The sequence below is a fragment of the Salminus brasiliensis genome, chromosome 19 (genome assembly GCF_030463535.1).
Source record: "Salminus brasiliensis chromosome 19, fSalBra1.hap2, whole genome shotgun sequence".
NCBI lineage: Eukaryota > Metazoa > Chordata > Actinopteri > Characiformes > Bryconidae > Salminus > Salminus brasiliensis.
Genome location: NC_132896.1, coordinates 642,820 through 661,850, shown reverse-complemented (window position 1 = coordinate 661,850; position 19,031 = coordinate 642,820). Strand labels below are relative to the sequence as shown.

General features: G+C 39.5%; 2 protein-coding genes across 2 annotated transcripts; both read left to right on the top strand.

Moving 5' to 3' along the window:
• The first annotated feature begins 10,528 nt into the window (after window positions 1-10,528).
• LOC140541037 (spexin prohormone 2-like) lies at window positions 10,529-12,849 on the top strand. Its single transcript, XM_072663549.1, has 5 exons — window positions 10,529-10,878; window positions 10,965-11,042; window positions 11,126-11,180; window positions 11,797-11,874; window positions 11,962-12,849. The coding sequence occupies exons 1-5, from the start codon at window positions 10,876-10,878 to the stop codon at window positions 12,045-12,047; spliced, it is 300 nt and encodes a 99-aa protein (XP_072519650.1). The 5' UTR covers window positions 10,529-10,875; the 3' UTR covers window positions 12,048-12,849.
• Window positions 12,850-16,210: 3,361 nt separating this feature from the next.
• On the top strand, window positions 16,211-18,960 carry cox8b (cytochrome c oxidase subunit 8B). The gene is made up of 2 exons (XM_072663865.1): window positions 16,211-16,447; window positions 18,788-18,960. Exons 1-2 carry the CDS (start codon window positions 16,337-16,339, stop codon window positions 18,881-18,883), a joined length of 207 nt encoding a protein of 68 aa, XP_072519966.1. The 5' UTR covers window positions 16,211-16,336; the 3' UTR covers window positions 18,884-18,960.
• The last annotated feature ends 71 nt before the right edge of the window (window positions 18,961-19,031 follow it).

Sequence of the window (19,031 nt, the reverse complement as noted above, 5' to 3'; positions counted from 1 at the left end):
AATAATAATAACAACAACAATAATAATAATAATAATAAAATGTTTCGAAAGAAACACAAATAACATTTCTTTTCCAAGTATTTCGCCTCTCTAGTGGTCGTTGCATGTGAACATAAATTAAATAGACATGATAAATTATAATTATGCAGTATTAAGTGCGCACGTCTATTTATACAATCTCATTCTCAGAAGAATTAATCTTAGTCTTTTAATTGTAAAATGTAGCGGGTGAGTGCCGGTGTTACTTTAATCCAGTAAATATGACTTTTACAAACTTTATATGACCTAAAAACACCAAAAGGTCCAAGTATGTGTTCAGGCCAGTGGCGGCATGGCCAGCACGAGCCACTTTAAACAGTCTATAACTGGCACGAGCTCAGATTAAAATTAACCCGAGCCGATTTTATCATTTAAAAAAAGAAAATGACACAAAACACATTTTAAACACCACATTCAGTCAGAAAAGTGTATTATTCGATTCCCCGACCCTGCTTAAGCTGAGAGGTGAGAGGGCGGCCGGTACATTAGCGCTCAGCACAGAGCTCCGCTTCAGTTAGCTTAGCTTAGCTTAGCTTAGCTTAGCTTATCTTAGCTTATCTTAGCTTAGCTACGGTTAGCTTAGCTTAGCTTATCTTACGGTTATCTGAGCTTAGCTACGGTTAGCTTAGCTTAGCTTATCTTACGGTTATCTGAGCTTAGCTACGGTTATCTTAGCTTAGCTTATCTTACGGTTATCTTAGCTTAGCTTAGCTTAGCTACGGTTATCTTACGGTTATCTTAGCTTAGCTACGGTTATCTTAGCTTAGCTTAGCTTAGCTACGGTTATCTTACGGTTATCTTAGCTTAGCTTAGCTTAGCTTAGCTTATCTTACGGTTATCTTAGCTTAGCTTATCTTATCTTAGCTTAGCTTAGCTACGGTTATCTTAGCTTAGCTACGGTTATCTTAGCTTAGCTTAGCTTAGTTTATCTTACGGTTATCTTAGCTTAGCTTATCTTATCTTAGCTTAGCTTAGCTTAGCTTAGCTTAGCTTATCTTACGGTTATCTTAGCTTAGCTTATCTTATCTTAGCTTAGCTTAGCTTAGCTTAGCTTAGCTTAGCTTAGCTACGGTTATTATCGACCTGACTATGGACACACAGCGTGTTTACTCGGACGCTGAAGAGTGGTTTGGTGATCTGTAGAGTTCGCGGCTTTCTGAGATATGAGTGCGAGTCAGTATTGGGATAATTAGCTAATAATAAAGGCAAGTTGAGGGGCTGCAGTGCTGTGGGGTTCAGCTATGGGGACGTTAGCTGGGCCTCATGTTGCCTAGCAACTAGCAGCGGGTTTGACCTCAGAGAGCAGTGTCCATAGCGCTGAGCAATACGTCGGATTTATTGGTGTATATTCAGCATATATGCCCAATTTCCCTACACTCACAATGGTATTTATTAGACCAACAGAGATGTTAGCTAATAATGATGTTATTTTGTTTATTTTATTTAAAAAGCAAATAAATCTGTAATGTAATGACTTTATGTCTTTATGTGTTAAAGTTTGATGTGCAGGACATGAATGAGCTCGGAGGGCCAGAGTGCAGTTATCTGAGGGATTTGGACGGTGGGTCTAATTCTGGTGACCTGCTGCCTCAGGCCGACCCCTGTCACTGTCTGAATCCTCCGCTGGGCCTCCGTACCAACACGCCACCCACCTGGACACCTGAAGAGGCTTTTCCTTATGGGATATCATCAGTACGTACAAAAGAAATGGGAAGTAAAGTATTCCAATAGCATTAATGTTCATAATTAGGCAAAAACAAAAAAGCTCTAGTCTGCTGTGTATGGGTTATTATACAGTGACTCTGTGATACAGTGTCAGTGGTAGTTTATAAACAAATGCCTTAAGCTTTACTGAAAACCTAAAGAAGGGTTTAATGTGTGCAGGTTGTGAGTAATGTAACTGATGGAGGACAGACGGTTACGCTGAATCACTGCAGCCCAGGCCAGATCATCCACCCTATGGTCCAGGGCCACAGCATATCGAATCCTGACCCCCTGCTGTACAGTGCTGATCACACACACTCTCCTGGGAAGTGTCTCACACAGGAGGTTCTATCTTATGATCTTACATTAATCACGTGGGTTTTCCAGAAAGCTTCGTCTGCTGTGATCCAACAGAGACGCTTTTAAGGCCACAAACATGCTTTTGTTTGCAGTCACACCGTGGCAAGAGTGTAAAAACTCTTATGAGATCATTATTTCTAAATAGTAGAAAGCAAAGTGGTCCATGTAGCTGTATTATTACATGCACCTTTTAATCTCCTGAACAATAAAAAATATATAAAACTATAATACAGAAATATAACATGCCTGTATTAACTGGATTACAACAACAATAATAATAATAATAATAATAATAATAATAATAATAACAATAATAACAATAATAATAATAATAACAATAATAATAATAACAATAATAACAACAATAATAATAATAATAATAAAATGTTTCGAAAGAAACACAAATAACATTTCTTTTCCAAGTATTTCGCCTCTCTAGTGGTCGTTGCATGTGAACATAAATTAAATAGACATGATAAATTATAATTATGCAGTATTAAGTGCGCACGTCTATTTATACAATCTCATTCTCAGAAGAATTAATCTTAGTCTTTTAATTGTAAAATGTAGCGGGTGAGTGCCGGTGTTACTTTAATCCAGTAAATATGACTTTTACAAACTTTATATGACCTAAAAACACCAAAAGGTCCAAGTATGTGTTCAGGCCAGTGGCGGCATGGCCAGCACGAGCCACTTTAAACAGTCTATAACTGGCACGAGCTCAGATTAAAATTAACCCGAGCCGATTTTATCATTTAAAAAAAGAAAATGACACAAAACACATTTTAAACACCACATTCAGTCAGAAAAGTGTATTATTCGATTCCCCGACCCTGCTTAAGCTGAGAGGTGAGAGGGCGGCCGGTACATTAGCGCTCAGCACAGAGCTCCGCTTCAGTTAGCTTAGCTTAGCTTAGCTTAGCTTAGCTTATCTTACGGTTATCTTAGCTTAGCTACGGTTAGCTTAGCTTAGCTTATCTTACGGTTATCTTAGCTTAGCTTAGCTTAGCTACGGTTATCTTAGCTTAGCTTAGCTTAGCTTAGCTTACGGTTATCTTAGCTTAGCTACGGTTATCTTAGCTTAGCTTAGCTTAGCTACGGTTATCTTACGGTTATCTTAGCTTAGCTACGGTTATCTTAGCTTAGCTTAGCTTAGCTACGGTTATCTTAGCTTAGCTTAGCTTATCTTACGGTTATCTTAGCTTAGCTTATCTTATCTTAGCTTATCTTAGCTTAGCTTAGCTACGGTTATTATCGACCTGACTATGGACACACAGCGTGTTTACTCGGACGCTGAAGAGTGGTTTGGTGATCTGTAGAGTTTGCGGCTTTCTGAGATATGAGTGCGAGTCAGTATTGGGATAATTAGCTAATAATAAAGGCAAGTTGAGGGGCTGCAGTGCTGTGGGGTTCAGCTATGGGGACGTTAGCTGGGCCTCATGTTGCCTAGCAACTAGCAGCGGGTTTGACCTCAGAGAGCAGTGTCCATAGCGCTGAGCAATACGTCGGATTTATTGGTGTATATTCAGCATATATGCCCAATTTCCCTACACTCACAATGGTATTTATTAGACCAACAGAGACGTTAGCTAATAATGATGTTATTTTGTTTATTTTATTTAAAAAGCAAATAAATCTGTAATGTAATGACTTTATGTCTTTATGTGTTAAAGTTTGATGTGCAGGACATGAATGAGCTCGGAGGGCCAGAGTGCAGTTATCTGAGGGATTTAGATGGTGGATCTTTGGTTCCTTCATCTTGCTTCCGAGTTGAAATCCCAAACGAAGTCTTTTATTCAGGCTCGGTTCACCACAGCAGAGACAGACCACCACCTCACACCTCATATCGAGATGGACCAGGGTGTCCCAGAGTGGATGATGATTTGGGCAGTTACATATTTTACTGTGAACCAGTGTCCCAGTACCCCCCCATCCCGTATTCTGGTGACCTGCTGCCTCAGGCCGACCCCTGTCACTGTCTGAATCCTCCGCTGGGCCTCCGTACCAACACGCCACCCACCTGGACACCTGAAGAGGCTTTTCCTTATGGGATATCATCAGTACGTACAAAAGAAATGGGAAGTAAAGTATTCCTGTGATACTCTGTGATACAGTGTCAGTGGTAGTTTATAAACAAATGCCTTAAGCTTTACTGAAAACCTAAAGAAGGTTTTATTAAATCAAATCACAGTTATGGTTACATTACATTACACAGGTGAGTGAAAAACTTGCATATATACTATACTGCACTGTTTAAAATGTACAGGGTAATCTCTCTCTCTCTCTCTCTCTCTCTCTATATATATATATGCAATGTTTACATTACTGTTTTTAACATATAGATCAACATATGGATCAGGTGGGGTGTGCGGGTGGGGAGATGTCTTTGGTGGATGCTGTGTGCCTGAGCAGAGGTCACAGTTTCAGTAAGTACGTTTAGGGTGTAATCCTTGTGTTGGGACAGGAGGAGGTGTGTGAAGCTGTGGACAGCATTACCTCGGAGGGAGCAGACGAGCTCTGTAAACAAGCCTGTTCCAGACAGGAGTCTGCCGCCGAGCTTAGACAGTGTAATCAGCTGGACATGGGCCACGACGTAAGATTGAACAACTTAGCCAAATATAAGCTCTGGGAACCACGTACTATTTAGATTCTTGTGTTTTTCTTCAATTACAGTCAAGCTGCAAAGTCTGCACACCCCTTTTACCTTCTCCACGCTTTATTACATTACAGCCTAATTCTTCAATAGACAATTCATTTTATTTAATTCTACACAAGATAGCCCACACTGACAAAATGAATTTTTCTCATTTAGACATTGGGTCCCACAGTTGACAGTGCATCCAGCTGCATTTACATTCTTTAAATGTAAATAAAAGCTTCTGTAGGTGTCCCAATACTTTTGTCCATATAGAGGAAATCACAATGTGCAGAGCAGAGAGAGTGCCAAAAACTGGGAACCCTTCATGTAGTAGTTTAACTTGTAGTGTCCAGTGAGAGCAATCTGGTGTGTGTGTGTGCAGGTTGTGTGTAATGTAAATGATGGAGGACAGATGGTTACGCTGAAAAAACCAAAACCAACACATCCAAACACAGAAACGACACACATTTAATCAGATAAAAAAGCAAAATAACAAAATTGTTTAAAACACTAAAACAGAGGGGGCAGACCTAATGTCCAAAAGTAGGCTGTTCCAGAGTCTCTGTTGAGCTTGATTGATTGATTGATTGATTGATTGATTGATTTATTAAATTAATTTTATTTCAAAAGATACATAGTACTCAGCAGGTACATACACACTTACAAACTCAACACTTTGCCTGCATCCTGAAAAAAATGTCCATCCTTTTTTCAAAATATTTTTCACTTCTGCAGTGCCCTGAGAGCTCCTTCCCGACACGCCCTGAAACAGAAGGAGTGGTGTCCAGTGAAGTCATAAGAGGGCGGTATGAAGAATCACAGCCAACACACTTACATAAGCACCTACATTACAGACATACACACACATACTGAATAATAGTATTCTATATTATTATTATTATTATTATTATTATTATTATTATACTATGCTATTATTACACATAACCAGAGTTGATTTTAACACATTCAATTGCACTGACCTTAAATTTGAGATTGTGAGATTGAATGGAATTAGATTGTACACACACTGTACTACTGTACACACTGTGCTTACTGTACTACTGCACACTCCACATTTTTTACACAGAATGTTTTACACAGAATCTGTTTGTAAATAATTCATATTTAAATGTTCAAGTGTTTAAATGTCTCTCTTGCCAGGGAAAGACTGAAGAAGCGTTGCAACTGCACTAGATCCCAGTGTTTGAAACTGTAAGTATCCATTCATTCAGTTTTTCTTTCAGTCAGGGTTAAGACCCTGGATCCTGGACTAAACAGCAGGTAACAGTAACAGTGCTAACATTTTCATGACACTGCTATGCTAATAAATAGAATAAAATGCTAAATACACTGGGGATGCAGAGTCTGAAGGCTGGCCTCTATTTATTATAGTGTTGTGGGAGTGCTGATGATATTCATGTATACTCAATATCAATATCAATAGTGTGTCATCACAGTGCCATCCCTTAAAGCAGATCTGTCCACCAGATACTGTGACTGCTTTGCAAGTGGAGAAGTTTGTAGCAACTGTAACTGCATCAACTGCTGTAACAACATGGAGCACAAGTCAGAGAGATACAGAGCTATGAAGGTACAGTCTGCCCCTGACATTTCACTGTGGTCACTTATAGATAGGAAGGTCAACATCACTCTGTGGCCAAACCAGAGCCTTAACGTTAGCGTTAGTGAGGTCAGGATGTTAGATAATCACCACCCCACCTCACCTCATCCCCAACTCATCCCAAAAGTACTGCACCATCATTCCAGAGAACACAGTCCTTCCACTGCTCCACAGCTCAATGATGGGGGGCTGTATACCCCTCTAGCCCACACCTGACATTAGGCAGCATGGTGCCAATAGGTTCATGATGATCTGCTCCAGAGAGTCCTATTCTATTGGCAGTTCTTCTTCTCTACAGCAACTAGACAAGCTGTGTGTGTGCATTTGCACATCTGTGTCAGCAATGGGTGCAACTTAGCTGAATGCATTCATTAGAAGGGATTTCCACAAACATTTGGACATATGGTGTATCTGTATCTAGTCTGCACTGCTAGACATCCTTCATTCTCCACAGATCTGCTTAAAGAGGAACCCAGAAGCTTTTTGTCCAAAAATCGGAAGCAGGAAGGTGGGGGATGTGAAAAGTCGTCACACGAAGGGTTGCAACTGCAAACGCTCGGGTTGCCTAAAGAACTACTGCGAGTGTTATGAGGTGAACACACACACATGCACACACACAGGAGCCAGTTGTAGGTAGTGTGGTTAGCTTCTATACTCCCAAGCTTGTTTATGTAAGTCCACCTTGCTGGTGTTCAGCCAGTTTCTAACCACAGAGCTAATGTTGCAGGCCAAGATCATGTGCTCCTCCGTCTGTAAGTGCATCGGCTGTCACAATTATGATGGAGGTCCGGTGAGAGATCTTCCAGTGAAGGAAATCACAGACACTCCCAACAGCCCTAACTGCACCAGCGTACACAACTCCAAGTGAGATTACACCTCTGTACACTATTGTTTGTGAACACTTCTCCATTGAATGAAATCTAATGAATGCATTCAGCTACTTGCACCTATTGCTAAAACAGATGTGCAGATGCACACACAGCTTGTGTGTACCATGTAGAGAAGTACTACAAATAGAATAGGACTCTCTGGAGCAGAATTGTGTTCTCTGGAATGATGGTGCTTCATCCAATATGATCCCTAACAGCAATGCTCCTAGTAGAAAGCTTTCTTCCCTGAACAGTAGAGACAGGTACTCCAACAAAAGCATAAGAAACTCTATAATACCTTTGTCCATACAGTGGGTCCTCTAATACTTACAAAGTAATGTGGTTCGGATTAGAAGTTCAGAATCTGAGCCAGTAAGTAAATTTATTTAATTTGATGAAAAGTCATAGTAATGCATACGGTCTTAAAACCATCCTTTACTTTTATTTCATTTTTGATATCCTAAAATAAACCTAAAATATCTCAGTGTCATTTAACCAATTACCAGATGTGATGTTGTATATAATGAACTACAGGAATAAATTGGAGGAGGCTTTATTTAGCTTTTATCTCCATAGCCACTGTTCTCACATCCTGTGACACTGTGGTATTAGAGTGTGTTTTTCTCCACATCCAGTTCCTATGGAGAGAGATGTGTGACTCTGGACAATGGCTCAGTTAAAGTCAGTGGTGGTGATCTGTGAAAGACCACATGATTCATTAGTCTTTCAATGAACATGTTAAATTTAATTAGTACAGGAAAAAGAGCTGCAAAATACATCTTACATCACATCAGAAGAGATAACAGTGGATATATGGCCAAAAGTACGGCCAAACGTATTGGTACACACCTCTTAATCACTAAAGTCAGGTGTCTGTTTGAGTGCCATTGCACCACAGGTGTGTAAAATTCTGCCCCTAGTCCTGCAGTCTGTCTTTCCTCCACACATCAGTGAAAGAACGGGAGGTTCTGAAGAGCTCACTGAACTCCAGCGTGGTTCTGTATGTAATAGGAGACACCGCTGCACCAACAACAACAAGTCAGCTGGTGAAATCTCCTCCCTCCTAGATCTTCCTCCATCAGCTGTGAGTGGTGTTATTATTGAACAGTGGAAGAGTTTAGGAGGAACAGCTCACAGAGAGCAGCTCAGCCACCGAGTGTCTGTCAGACCACGTAAAGTTACAGAGCGGGGTCAGGGCCGAGTGCTGAGCTCAGAGCAGAGTGCAGAAAAGCCTCCAACTGACTCCGTAACTGCAGCAGAGCTCCAGACCTGCTGCTGCTGCTGGTAGAGCTGCAGAGGGGGACCCGCTCCAGAGTAATGCCTATGGGGTTAGAATGGGATGGAATTAAAGCTTCCTTAGGTGGAATGTGCAGGTGTCATACAATACAATATTTTATTGAGTTAATGTGTATTAAATCAAGTCAAGTCAAGTGGGTTTATTGTCACTTCAACTACATACAGAGTACACAGTGAAACGAAACAACGTTCCTCTAGGACCATGGTGCAACATAGACAGTGCATACAAAAACAAGTGCAACACAATACAAGTGCAGACAGACAGCACAACACAGTACAGACCAGAGAATAATAAATAATTAGGGGTAGTGTGCAAATTATGCAATGTGCAATAAATAATGAGTCCAGTGAGGTAGTAGTTATTTGAAAAACCAGGCAGTGATGCAGCTGCTCAGGATGCTCTCTATGGTTCCCCTATAGAAGAGGGTGAGGATGGGTGGAGGGAGACGGGCCTTTCTCAGCTTCCGGAAGAAAGTAGAGACGCTGCTGGGCAGTATATACAGTATATACTGTATGTGTGTGTGTGTGTATGTATGTTAGTGTTCAAATTATTGTTAAAGTTTAAGTGGCTAAAATGAAGTTGTGATGAAGGAGTAGAGGGATGTTTAGGGCTCCACCAAAACCAGGCCAAGCTCTGGGCTTTAAGCTTATTTCTGGTTTGTGAGCTTGTTATTTTCCACACTTGTGTTTCTCACGCTTAAAGAAGATGTGTGTGTGTGTGTGTTAATAGGTGTCCTCTCTCCTGCATCACGCCTGACGTTGTGGAAGCCACATGTGGCTGCCTGCTGGCCCAGGCCGAGGAGGCCGAGAGAGAAGGGCACACGCAGCCTCACGCTGAGCGAATGATTTTGGAGGAGTTCGGCCAGTGCCTGACGCAGATCGTGCGTTCGATATTTAAATCCACAGGTGTGCAGTGATAGATCAGCAACAGCATCTCCCACTGCTACCGTGGGCCATTTTAGGGGCACTGACAAAAATGGTGCTTTGAGCTGACTTGTGACGTCACATCAGCATAATTCCCACCACCAGTAAGTAACTGAAGGACAGGGATTGTATTGCTGCAGCTGATTCAGTTGGTGTGCAGACAGATGAGCGGTTTGAGCAAATTCAGGTTCTGTTATTTTCAGCCTGGATAATTTTAAATTTTACTTAACATTTAAAAATTGCATTGCAGTGAAGAAACAGTACTTTGAATTGGCTCTGTTTTTCCACACTAATAAAATAGATTACAGCGACAGTTTCATCTCTCTGCTTATATTTAGCAACACGTGTTAATATATATTTTATGGACGTAGAATTGATGTTCACATTTCAGTCAAATACATTTCATGTATAAGTTGAGTTTTAATAAAACATAAATTAAAGTGCAGTTTAATTAATTTATATGAATTTTCCTTACTGTTAGAGTTGTGTGGAGATATCTTTCTCAGCTGATTTGCACTTCTATTTATATTAATGTGTTTTTATATTCTACATATTTCTAAATGTTTATTTGCTAATTGATTTACTTCAGTCCATAAACAGATATTGTAGGAATGTCCTTCACTAACTGCAACACTTCTGTGAGTATTTGTGATGTTTAATGTATTTGTTTATTTTTGTTATTGTTATTTATGTTTGTGGTTCAGGTTTTTCAATGGAATTATATTGTTACCTATCGACATTTAAAAATTGCATTGCAGTGAAGAAACAGTACTTTGAATTGGCTCTGTTTTTCCACACTAATAAAATATATTACAGCGACAGTTTCATCTCTCTGCTTATATTTAGCAACACGTGTTAATATATATTTTATGGACGTAGAATTGATGTTCACATTTCAGTCAAATACATTTCATGTATAAGTTGCGTTTTAATAAAACATAAATTAAAGTGCAGTTTAATTAATTTATATGAATATGAAGTTGTGTGGAGATATCTTTATCAGCTGATTTGCACTTCTATTTATATTAATGTGTTTTTATATTCTATTTTTGTTATTGTTATTTATGTTTGTGGTTCAGGTTTTTTAATGGAATGATTTTGTTACCTATTGATGAATATTGGTGATCTGTCTGCCTGTATTCACCCTGACATGAACACAAATTGTGTGTGGGTTTGGAGATGGTAAACCTTACTATTGATCTCCATTATGGCAGTTGTGTTGTTGACGTCAGTTTCAGAGGGGTTAATATGGGCGGTTTTCTGTGATAGGACAGGCTAAAAGCCTGAGCCGTTCCTCACAGTAGGCTCTATCGAACCGGGGGCCCCGCGGCTCCTGATAGGAACAAAAAGGGAGCCGAGAACCGGACCGATGAGAATCATCGCTCAGTTCCATCTCATCCGCTGCCTGTCCTGATTGAGCAAAAATGGTAAACAGTCTTATGCAGCTTTTCACTCAGACCTCACTGTAACACTGACACTGAGTGTGTTCAGCTGATGTTTCTCTCGTAAACAGGTTCCGAGGACGCGGCTTTTATGGACGTGCTCAGTCGTGATGGTCATCTTGGTTGCGGAGTCACACTGCGTTCAGAAGGTAAGGATGTTTTCCTGAAGTCTTTCAGCGTATGAATAAAGCAGGTATTACTGATTAATATGACCCGTATCACTCGTCTACAGACGCCTCTGTCGAAGAACTGGGGGCCGCAGTCCATGCTGTATCTAAAGGGCAAATGTGAGTGTTCCCTCGTTTATTTTAAGGTTTACCAGTTAGGATATAAAACAACACCAGCAGCATAAATAGTACTGTAGAAGGAAAAATAAAGGTATAAACATTTAACTGCATAAATAAACAATAAGACAAGGCTGTCAGTCAAATAAATATTACCAGTATGTCAATGATACAATTTTTTTGACAGTGTCCTCCTTCCTCAACCTAGTCCTCTTTCAAGTCGTTTAGGAAGGATCTCCAGGTGTTACAAAGGCACCCTTTGTGATTTTAATGAGCTACAATAGTCTGCTTAGTTTGTCAAACAGCTGTGAACCAACATGGAACTGAATTTGCTGAATAGTTGAAATGGAAATTGACTAACAGTGAACTGAGCTAAAGAGGAACCAAAACTTTCCAAACAGGAAACAGTATACTGGTGAAAAATGAAAATGAAAAAATGGAAACACATTTATAGATAGATGATAAAGGCTTTATATTTCAAGACCAAATATTAAATCCAACATCAGGATAACCGCTTGAAAATTAATACTTTCTACACTAAAAGCAAATCTGACGGCCGTGTTTTACCGGAATGTGTTTTCTTTGTTTTTTAATTTGTGTGATGTTCATGTTTTCTCAGATGGCAGAAGATATGTTCCAGACAGTGATGATAATATTTATAGTTCGGGGTTAAAAAGCTGGTACACAGTTATTAAAGGTATGAAACCCCTCAGTTACCAGTGCTTTATCTCATGTTGAAATATCAGTGAAGTTACTTCTCATTACCTTTCCTGCTCTAATGCAGAGTTCCAGAAGCTGAAGGCCGTAGCCGCTGGGAGACCTACACACTTCTTCACAGAGGAGAATCTTCTGATCCACTATACAGAGTAGGAGGATGACATTTGTATGTTTGTAAAAAGATAAGGAACAATGTCAAATAAGGAACAGCTTCTACCTTCTGAGAGGTTTGATCCATAAATCCGCTTACCTGTCAGTAAGGTACAAGGACAAAAGTGTGTGCCAGTATGAGCATCTCAGTAACCCTTTTGAGAGCCAGTGTATATAATACAGTATATAGTCATGTTTGAAACTTTGGGTACCCATGTATAGTTGATGTTAAGGTGATGTGAGTGTAAATAAGTCACATCCTCTATGGTAACGCACTTCTGTGCATTTTAATACACACCTACTGTTTTATTATTTTTTATGTTTTATTTTATTATTATTATGCATTTAACACACAGGATTAGAGGATAGGTTCATACAACTGTAAAATAAACTATACAGTAAAACTAAAACTCAGTGGTTAAAAAGCTGTTATTGCTTTTTATAGTTTAATGGCAGTTCTGTTTGTGCTTCCTGTGTGTATTTTTGTAATGTAAATAACTTCATAAAAGCAAACAGAAGAGATGAAAGTGTAATACTCACCTTCTCTGTCCTTATTTATGTCTGTATGAGACTAACTGTGTATTCCAGGATGTTTTCCTGCAAGTAAACAAATGGTCATTTAAAGGTGCCAAAGAAAAGGAAGCATTTATTAAGTATTTAAGTAAAGTAAGACATGGAAGGGCACCTTTAAACCCTTTTAACCCCTTAAACAGCCTATGACCAGCCTGTGGGCTGAAAGTGTTATTACAAACTTCTACAACCAGTCTGTACAGACGTCCCTGTAGTTACAGAGTAATACACCTCAGTGTGTGATAAGCCTTGGAGTGTAAAGGGGTTAAATGTGACGCACACAGCTAAAGTATATCAACGCACTTCCTCTCTCATTGTATTGTGTTGATGTAACATGAGCACACGTAGTCACATTTCAGTCATGCAAATATGAAGCTCTTTTATTCAGTGTTTATTGGGCTGCTTATGTACTAGAGTACAGCTGGTAAATTGAATGATTTCCTCCACTCACTATTCTGAAATTCACCTTCTGTGGTTGGATTTCACACTCGGAAAATCAGCCAATCAGTAGAAATTAGTGTGAATCTACGGTCTGACTAAAAGACCTAAAGACTGGTGCCCCATGGACAAACTACATGTATTGATGATGTGTACGTACATAAGTCACATCCTCCACAGAGACTCTTCTGCACATGTTAATACACAACTGCTTATTAATTGTTTATTTACTGCATTTTTTGCCCAGTTTCCAGATTCAATGAACACACCCACTCACTAGGACTCCCCCCATCACTCGCAATGCTCCCAACACTAGGAGAGGAAGTCAGCCTCCGCCTCTTTTCAGACAGCCGCCAATGCAGTGTCACTAGGCAGCCAACACGCTCGGAGAAAAGCGCAGGAGCCCCAGCTCTGACACGTGAGCTAACACCCGTGCCGGCCAGCATCATGATGATCTGCTCCAGAGAGTCCTATTCTATTGGCAGTACTTCTCTCTGCAACGTAAAGTAGCTGAATGCATTCATTAGACGGGGTGGCCACAAATATTTGGACATATATTGTGTTGTTACTGTCACTTTCAAGCCTCGTATCTCCATGTTGGCGGTTTTCCTCTTTTCTCCATAGAGTGAATCTGTCAGTTGTTTATATTGTATTGTTATTGTTATTATTTATATTGTGGTGGCTGTAGGGGGCAGTGGTGGCTCAGCGGTTAGAGCGCTGGGATATCGATAACAGGGTTGTGGGATCGATTCCCGGGCTCGGCAAGCTGCCACTGTTGGGTCCTTGAGCAAGGCCCTTTACCCTCTCTGCTCCCCGGGCGCTGGAGTTGGCTGCCCACCACTCTGGGTGTGTGTGTACTCACTGCCCCTAACACACAGGTGTGTGTGTTCACTACCACAGATGGGTTAAATGCGGAGGACACATTTCGCTGTACAGTGTACACTGTACTGTGACAAATACGTGCACCTTTACCTTTAAATGGACTTCATTGTCTGTGAAGTTGCTGCTTTGGTCCAGTTTACAGACTGATGTGATGTTTTATTAAAGTGAAAAAAAGTAATGCACACATTTGAATTCTGTAACTTCAGCGCAGGTCTGTTTCAGTGGGCCAGGCAGAGCCAGTAAACAGCTGTGCTGCAGAGTGTGCAGCGTGAGAGGAGCGCGTGATCTATGCTCACAGAGACGGGGGACAGCGTATGAGCTGAGCTGGGGTCAAGTTTCAGAGGGAAAGTGTTGCTGTCCTGCTTCTGCCAAGTGGGTCTGAGTGTAACGGTTGTTGGACATGTGCTGTATGTTAAATTATTTTACTGAATGCAGCCCAACTGTGGTCAGACCACACAAATGTGACTCTACATAAAACCCCAGACTCTTGGTACTTTGGGACAAACAGGGCTTTGTATTTACATGATTAAATGTGACGAGAGCTCACGCAGTGATTAAACATGTTACATCAACACACCTCCTGACCAAAACAGACGACATAAAGCAGTATTGTTCAAGAACTGGCATGTCGACCTTTGAGCCACAACTAAAGGAAACGCTTTACACATGCATTTATGGACAGGCTTGATGATCCAGAATCATCAATGAAAGGTACTTACTTGGAACTGCTGCACCATTTAAGGTTGAATGATCAATTCCCAAAAAAAGCTGAGAAATAAGGAGCCAAATAAAGTATATATATATATATATATATATATATATATAATAAATATATTCCATTTACAACTTACCTGCATTAAAGTTCATGCGTATAATTAATTAATGTTCAATAATAACACCACTCACAGCTGATGGAGGAAGATCTAGGAGGGAGGAGATTTCACCAGCTGACTTGTTGTTGTTGGTGCAGCGGTGTCTCCTATTACATACAGAACCACGCTGGAGTTCAGTGAGCTCTTCAGAACCTCCCGTTCTTTCACTGATGTGTGGAAAAAAGACAGACTGCAGGACTAGAGGCCTGAGTTTATACACCTGCAGCAATGGGACTGAATCAGACACCTGAATTCAGTGATTAAGTGTCCAAATACTTTTGTCCACATACTGTATGAACTTTGTTGATTATCTGCTTCCTTTGGGGTGTTCCCGATATGCAGTGGTCAGTGTCTACCGAATGTGCTCCAAGGCTCACAGCTTACAGGACTTAAAGGATCTGCTGCTGAAGTTAGTCTTGGTGCCAGAGACCACAGCAGCACACCTTCAGAGGTTTTGTGGAGTTTCAGCGCAGTTTCTGGCAGCAAGAGGGGGACACAATATTAGGCATAATATTTGGCCTTAACACACTCTTGAACCCTTTTAGTTTTCTGAAATATGTAGGATACACAGACCAACCCAACAGCACCACCTTGTGGTAGTATGTGTGGTAGCAGCTGTCTGACTGTATGTATGAGTGCATGTGATATTCCTGCTCAGGTTCACAAAAAGGCAACAGGTGACAACAATGACAGTGCACTTTCTAAAATACTCACCTACGGTTGTCCCTTTGAACCACCTCATAGACTCTTATCATAGATCTCTTTCCAGCGTCTGCCGGTCTCCATGACTGCAACACAGATACAGCCCATAATTGATCTCCTATCCAAACCCACCAGTGAAGCTTCATGAGTCTTCTGAGTTTAATATGGAATGATGATGATGATGATGAGGGTAAAACAGTGAATAGTGAATCTCCACTAATGCAGTTCTCTTTAGGGACTACTTTCTGTAGCTGCACTACACCCTGCAGCATGTATCCCTCCACCATTTTAATGATCTGATTCTAAAAGCAGGTTCTAGAGCCGAACTCTTCTCAGAACTCTGGTAGAACCGTGTCTCAGGCATCAGGCAGCGTCTTCATCACTTTTATTATGAGGGATCTTTAAGAGCTTCAGACGTCTGGTTCCATTCAGCGCCACTGTGAATGGTTCTGGCTGGGTAATTTTCTCTAGAACGGAGCGCTTCACACTGAACCCACTCTGGATAATTTGGTTTATATAGTGACTGCCTAATTATTCTGAGATTCTTTAAGTTTGGTGGAGTTCCACTTTAAGTATTTTTATGAACAGGTGCTTTGGTTGTTGAGAAGTTGTTGGCTGGAAAGGAGGCCTTACACACACACACACACACACACACACACATATCATAGCTACAGTAGAGGGCGGATCAGAGTGTGTGTGTGTGTGTGTGTGTGTGTGTGTGTGTGTGTATCAGACTGCTCTTATCCAGTGAGGCAGTAAACAGCAGGTGGACACAGTCCAGAGTCCAGGAGCTGCTCCTGTAACTGAAACGGACAGAAAAGGGGGATAATGTCGATGTGGAGTCGTTCTCTCAGCCTCCTCAGAGCTCCACTGAGGCACAATGTCATCCAAAAAGCCCATATCACCGCAAAACCACCCAAACACCACCTTTCCACCGGGGTAAGTACGAAAGCATTCTCTTTATATGACCATTAATTAGCTAAGTGAGACTGAACTTGGCGAATTGTCCGTTCCACCTTAAATGGTTCCTCTGGCGCCAGAATGGAACTGCTGCACCATTTAAGGTGGAACGGACAATTCCAAAGAAAGCTAAGAAATGAGAAACCCAATAAAGCCTCATATATATTAATTAGACAACATTACAAACGACCCATTTCCACCTCATCTGCATACAAATTCGTGCGTATAATTAATTCAACTTAATAAATAATATCAACAAGCCCATCTCGCCATTGGAGCTGCCACTCTCCTCACGTACAGGCAGCACATGTCGTTATCAGCAGCCCGAGCCAGAGGGCATTAATCCTCCACCCCCTGAGCCTGTTTTCTCCTTCAGAGTGGTATGCATGACTGGTGGAGCTTTGTGACCCCTTCTATGAATAAAACATAAATTGGGACTTCTGCCACACATCTGACCTTGTGACCAAATAAAGTCACATTTCTGCTGCAGGCTGCTCAGACTGGAATCCAGGCCCGGCCTACGGCTGGTCTGTCCCCCAGAGTGGGGTAGATGTGGATGGAAAATGTCTGTCTTTACAATTAGGCTTAATTAAATGAAATTAAATGCTTAATAAAAAATACAAATATAATATATAGATATATTCTGAAGTTGATCTGAATTGGTAGAATTTACAGTAGGCCAGTAGTACCAGTATGTAGTGTCTAGTAGTCTGGCATGTGGTTCAGGTAAGCAGCAGTTTAGTAACTAGTATGGTATAGTAATAATAATGTAGTAAATAATAGTAATAATAATATAGTAAATACTTTGGTTACCAGGGTGTATTATTCTGGGAGAATTATTCTGTAGCCACTATGAATTATTTAGTAAGCGTTAATCAAAAATCTACTGTCAATTGTTCTGTATCTGTTATTAATTATTCAGTATATACTATGCATTATTTAGTAACCGGTATATATTTTAGAGTTATTTGGTATTGATTAAAAATTATTATGTATGTAGTAACCAGTATGTATTATTCAGAATCTAATATGAATTATTTAGTGTCCATTAGGAATTATTCAGTATGTACTATGAAATATTTGGTATCTACTATTAATTTTTCAGAATCTACGCTGCATTATTTGGTGTCTATTATGAATTATTATATATCCAATATTAATTATGTAGTAACCAGTATGTACTTTTTTAGATTCTACTGTGAATTATTCTGTACACACCATGGATATTATTATTAATATTATTAATAATATATTATTTAGTAACTTGTATGCATTATTCAGAATCTACTAGGAGTTATTTTAGTGTACTATGAATTTTATTATAAATAAGAATCTACTATGCATTATTTGGCATTTATTATAAATTATTATATATTCAATATTAATTATGTAGTAACCAGTATGTTTTTTTCCAGTATGTAATTTACTGTGCATTATTCAGTTTCCCCTATGAATGATTCAGTATTCACTGTGAATAATTTAGTATCTATTATGGATTATTCAGTACCCACTATGAATATGAATAAAACTACTGTGAATTGTTCTGTATCCATTATTAATCATTCAGTATCTACTATGTATTATTTAGTAACCAGTATGTATTCATCAAAAAAGTTTGTTATTTGGTATCGATTATAAATTATTCTGTATCCAATATTAATTATGTAGTAACCAGTGTGTATTATTCAAAATTTACTAATTTATTGTCCATTAGGAATTGTTCTGTATGTAATATGAAATATGTGGTATCTACTATGAATTTTTCTGAATCTACTAGGAGTTAATTTGGTATCTATTTTAATTCCTATCTATTAAAAATTCAATATTAATTATTTAGTAACCAGTATGTATTTTTCAGAATCTACTGTACATTATTCTGTATCTATTATTAATTATTCCGTATGTACTATGAAATATTTAGTGTCTACTATGAATTATTCAGTATGTACTATGACATATTTGGTATCTATGTTTTTTTTTTTTTTTTAGAATCAACTGTGGATTATTTGGTATCTATTATAAATTATGCTGTACTTAATATGAATAATATAGTAACCTTATTTTTTAGTATCTACTGTACATTATTCAGTTTCCACTAGGAATTATTCAGTATACACTGTGAATCATTTAGTATCCATTATGGATTATTCAGTACCCACTATGAAATATTTTTGGTATCTACTATGATTTTTTCAGAATCTATTAGGAGTTATTTAACATCTATAATAAATCACTCTGTATCCACTATTAATTATGTAGTAACCAGTTTCTACTGTGAATTATTCAGTATCTACTATCTCCTCTGTCTGTCCACTGCAGGAGCAGGTCATTGCAATGACTGTGATGTTTGCGACCGTCCTGGGCCCGTCCGGATGGATCCTGGCACATTTGGAAGACTACAAGAAACGTCCTTGAGTGACCGTTCTGCATTCCTCATCAAACAGCCTGTTTAATCTCTGATTAATAAATGATATTTTATTAAACTACCATAACGAACGCCTCGGCCTGAGTTTAGAACCACAGCTGTTGTGTTATTCAGATTATGTTTTTCACATGTGATTGG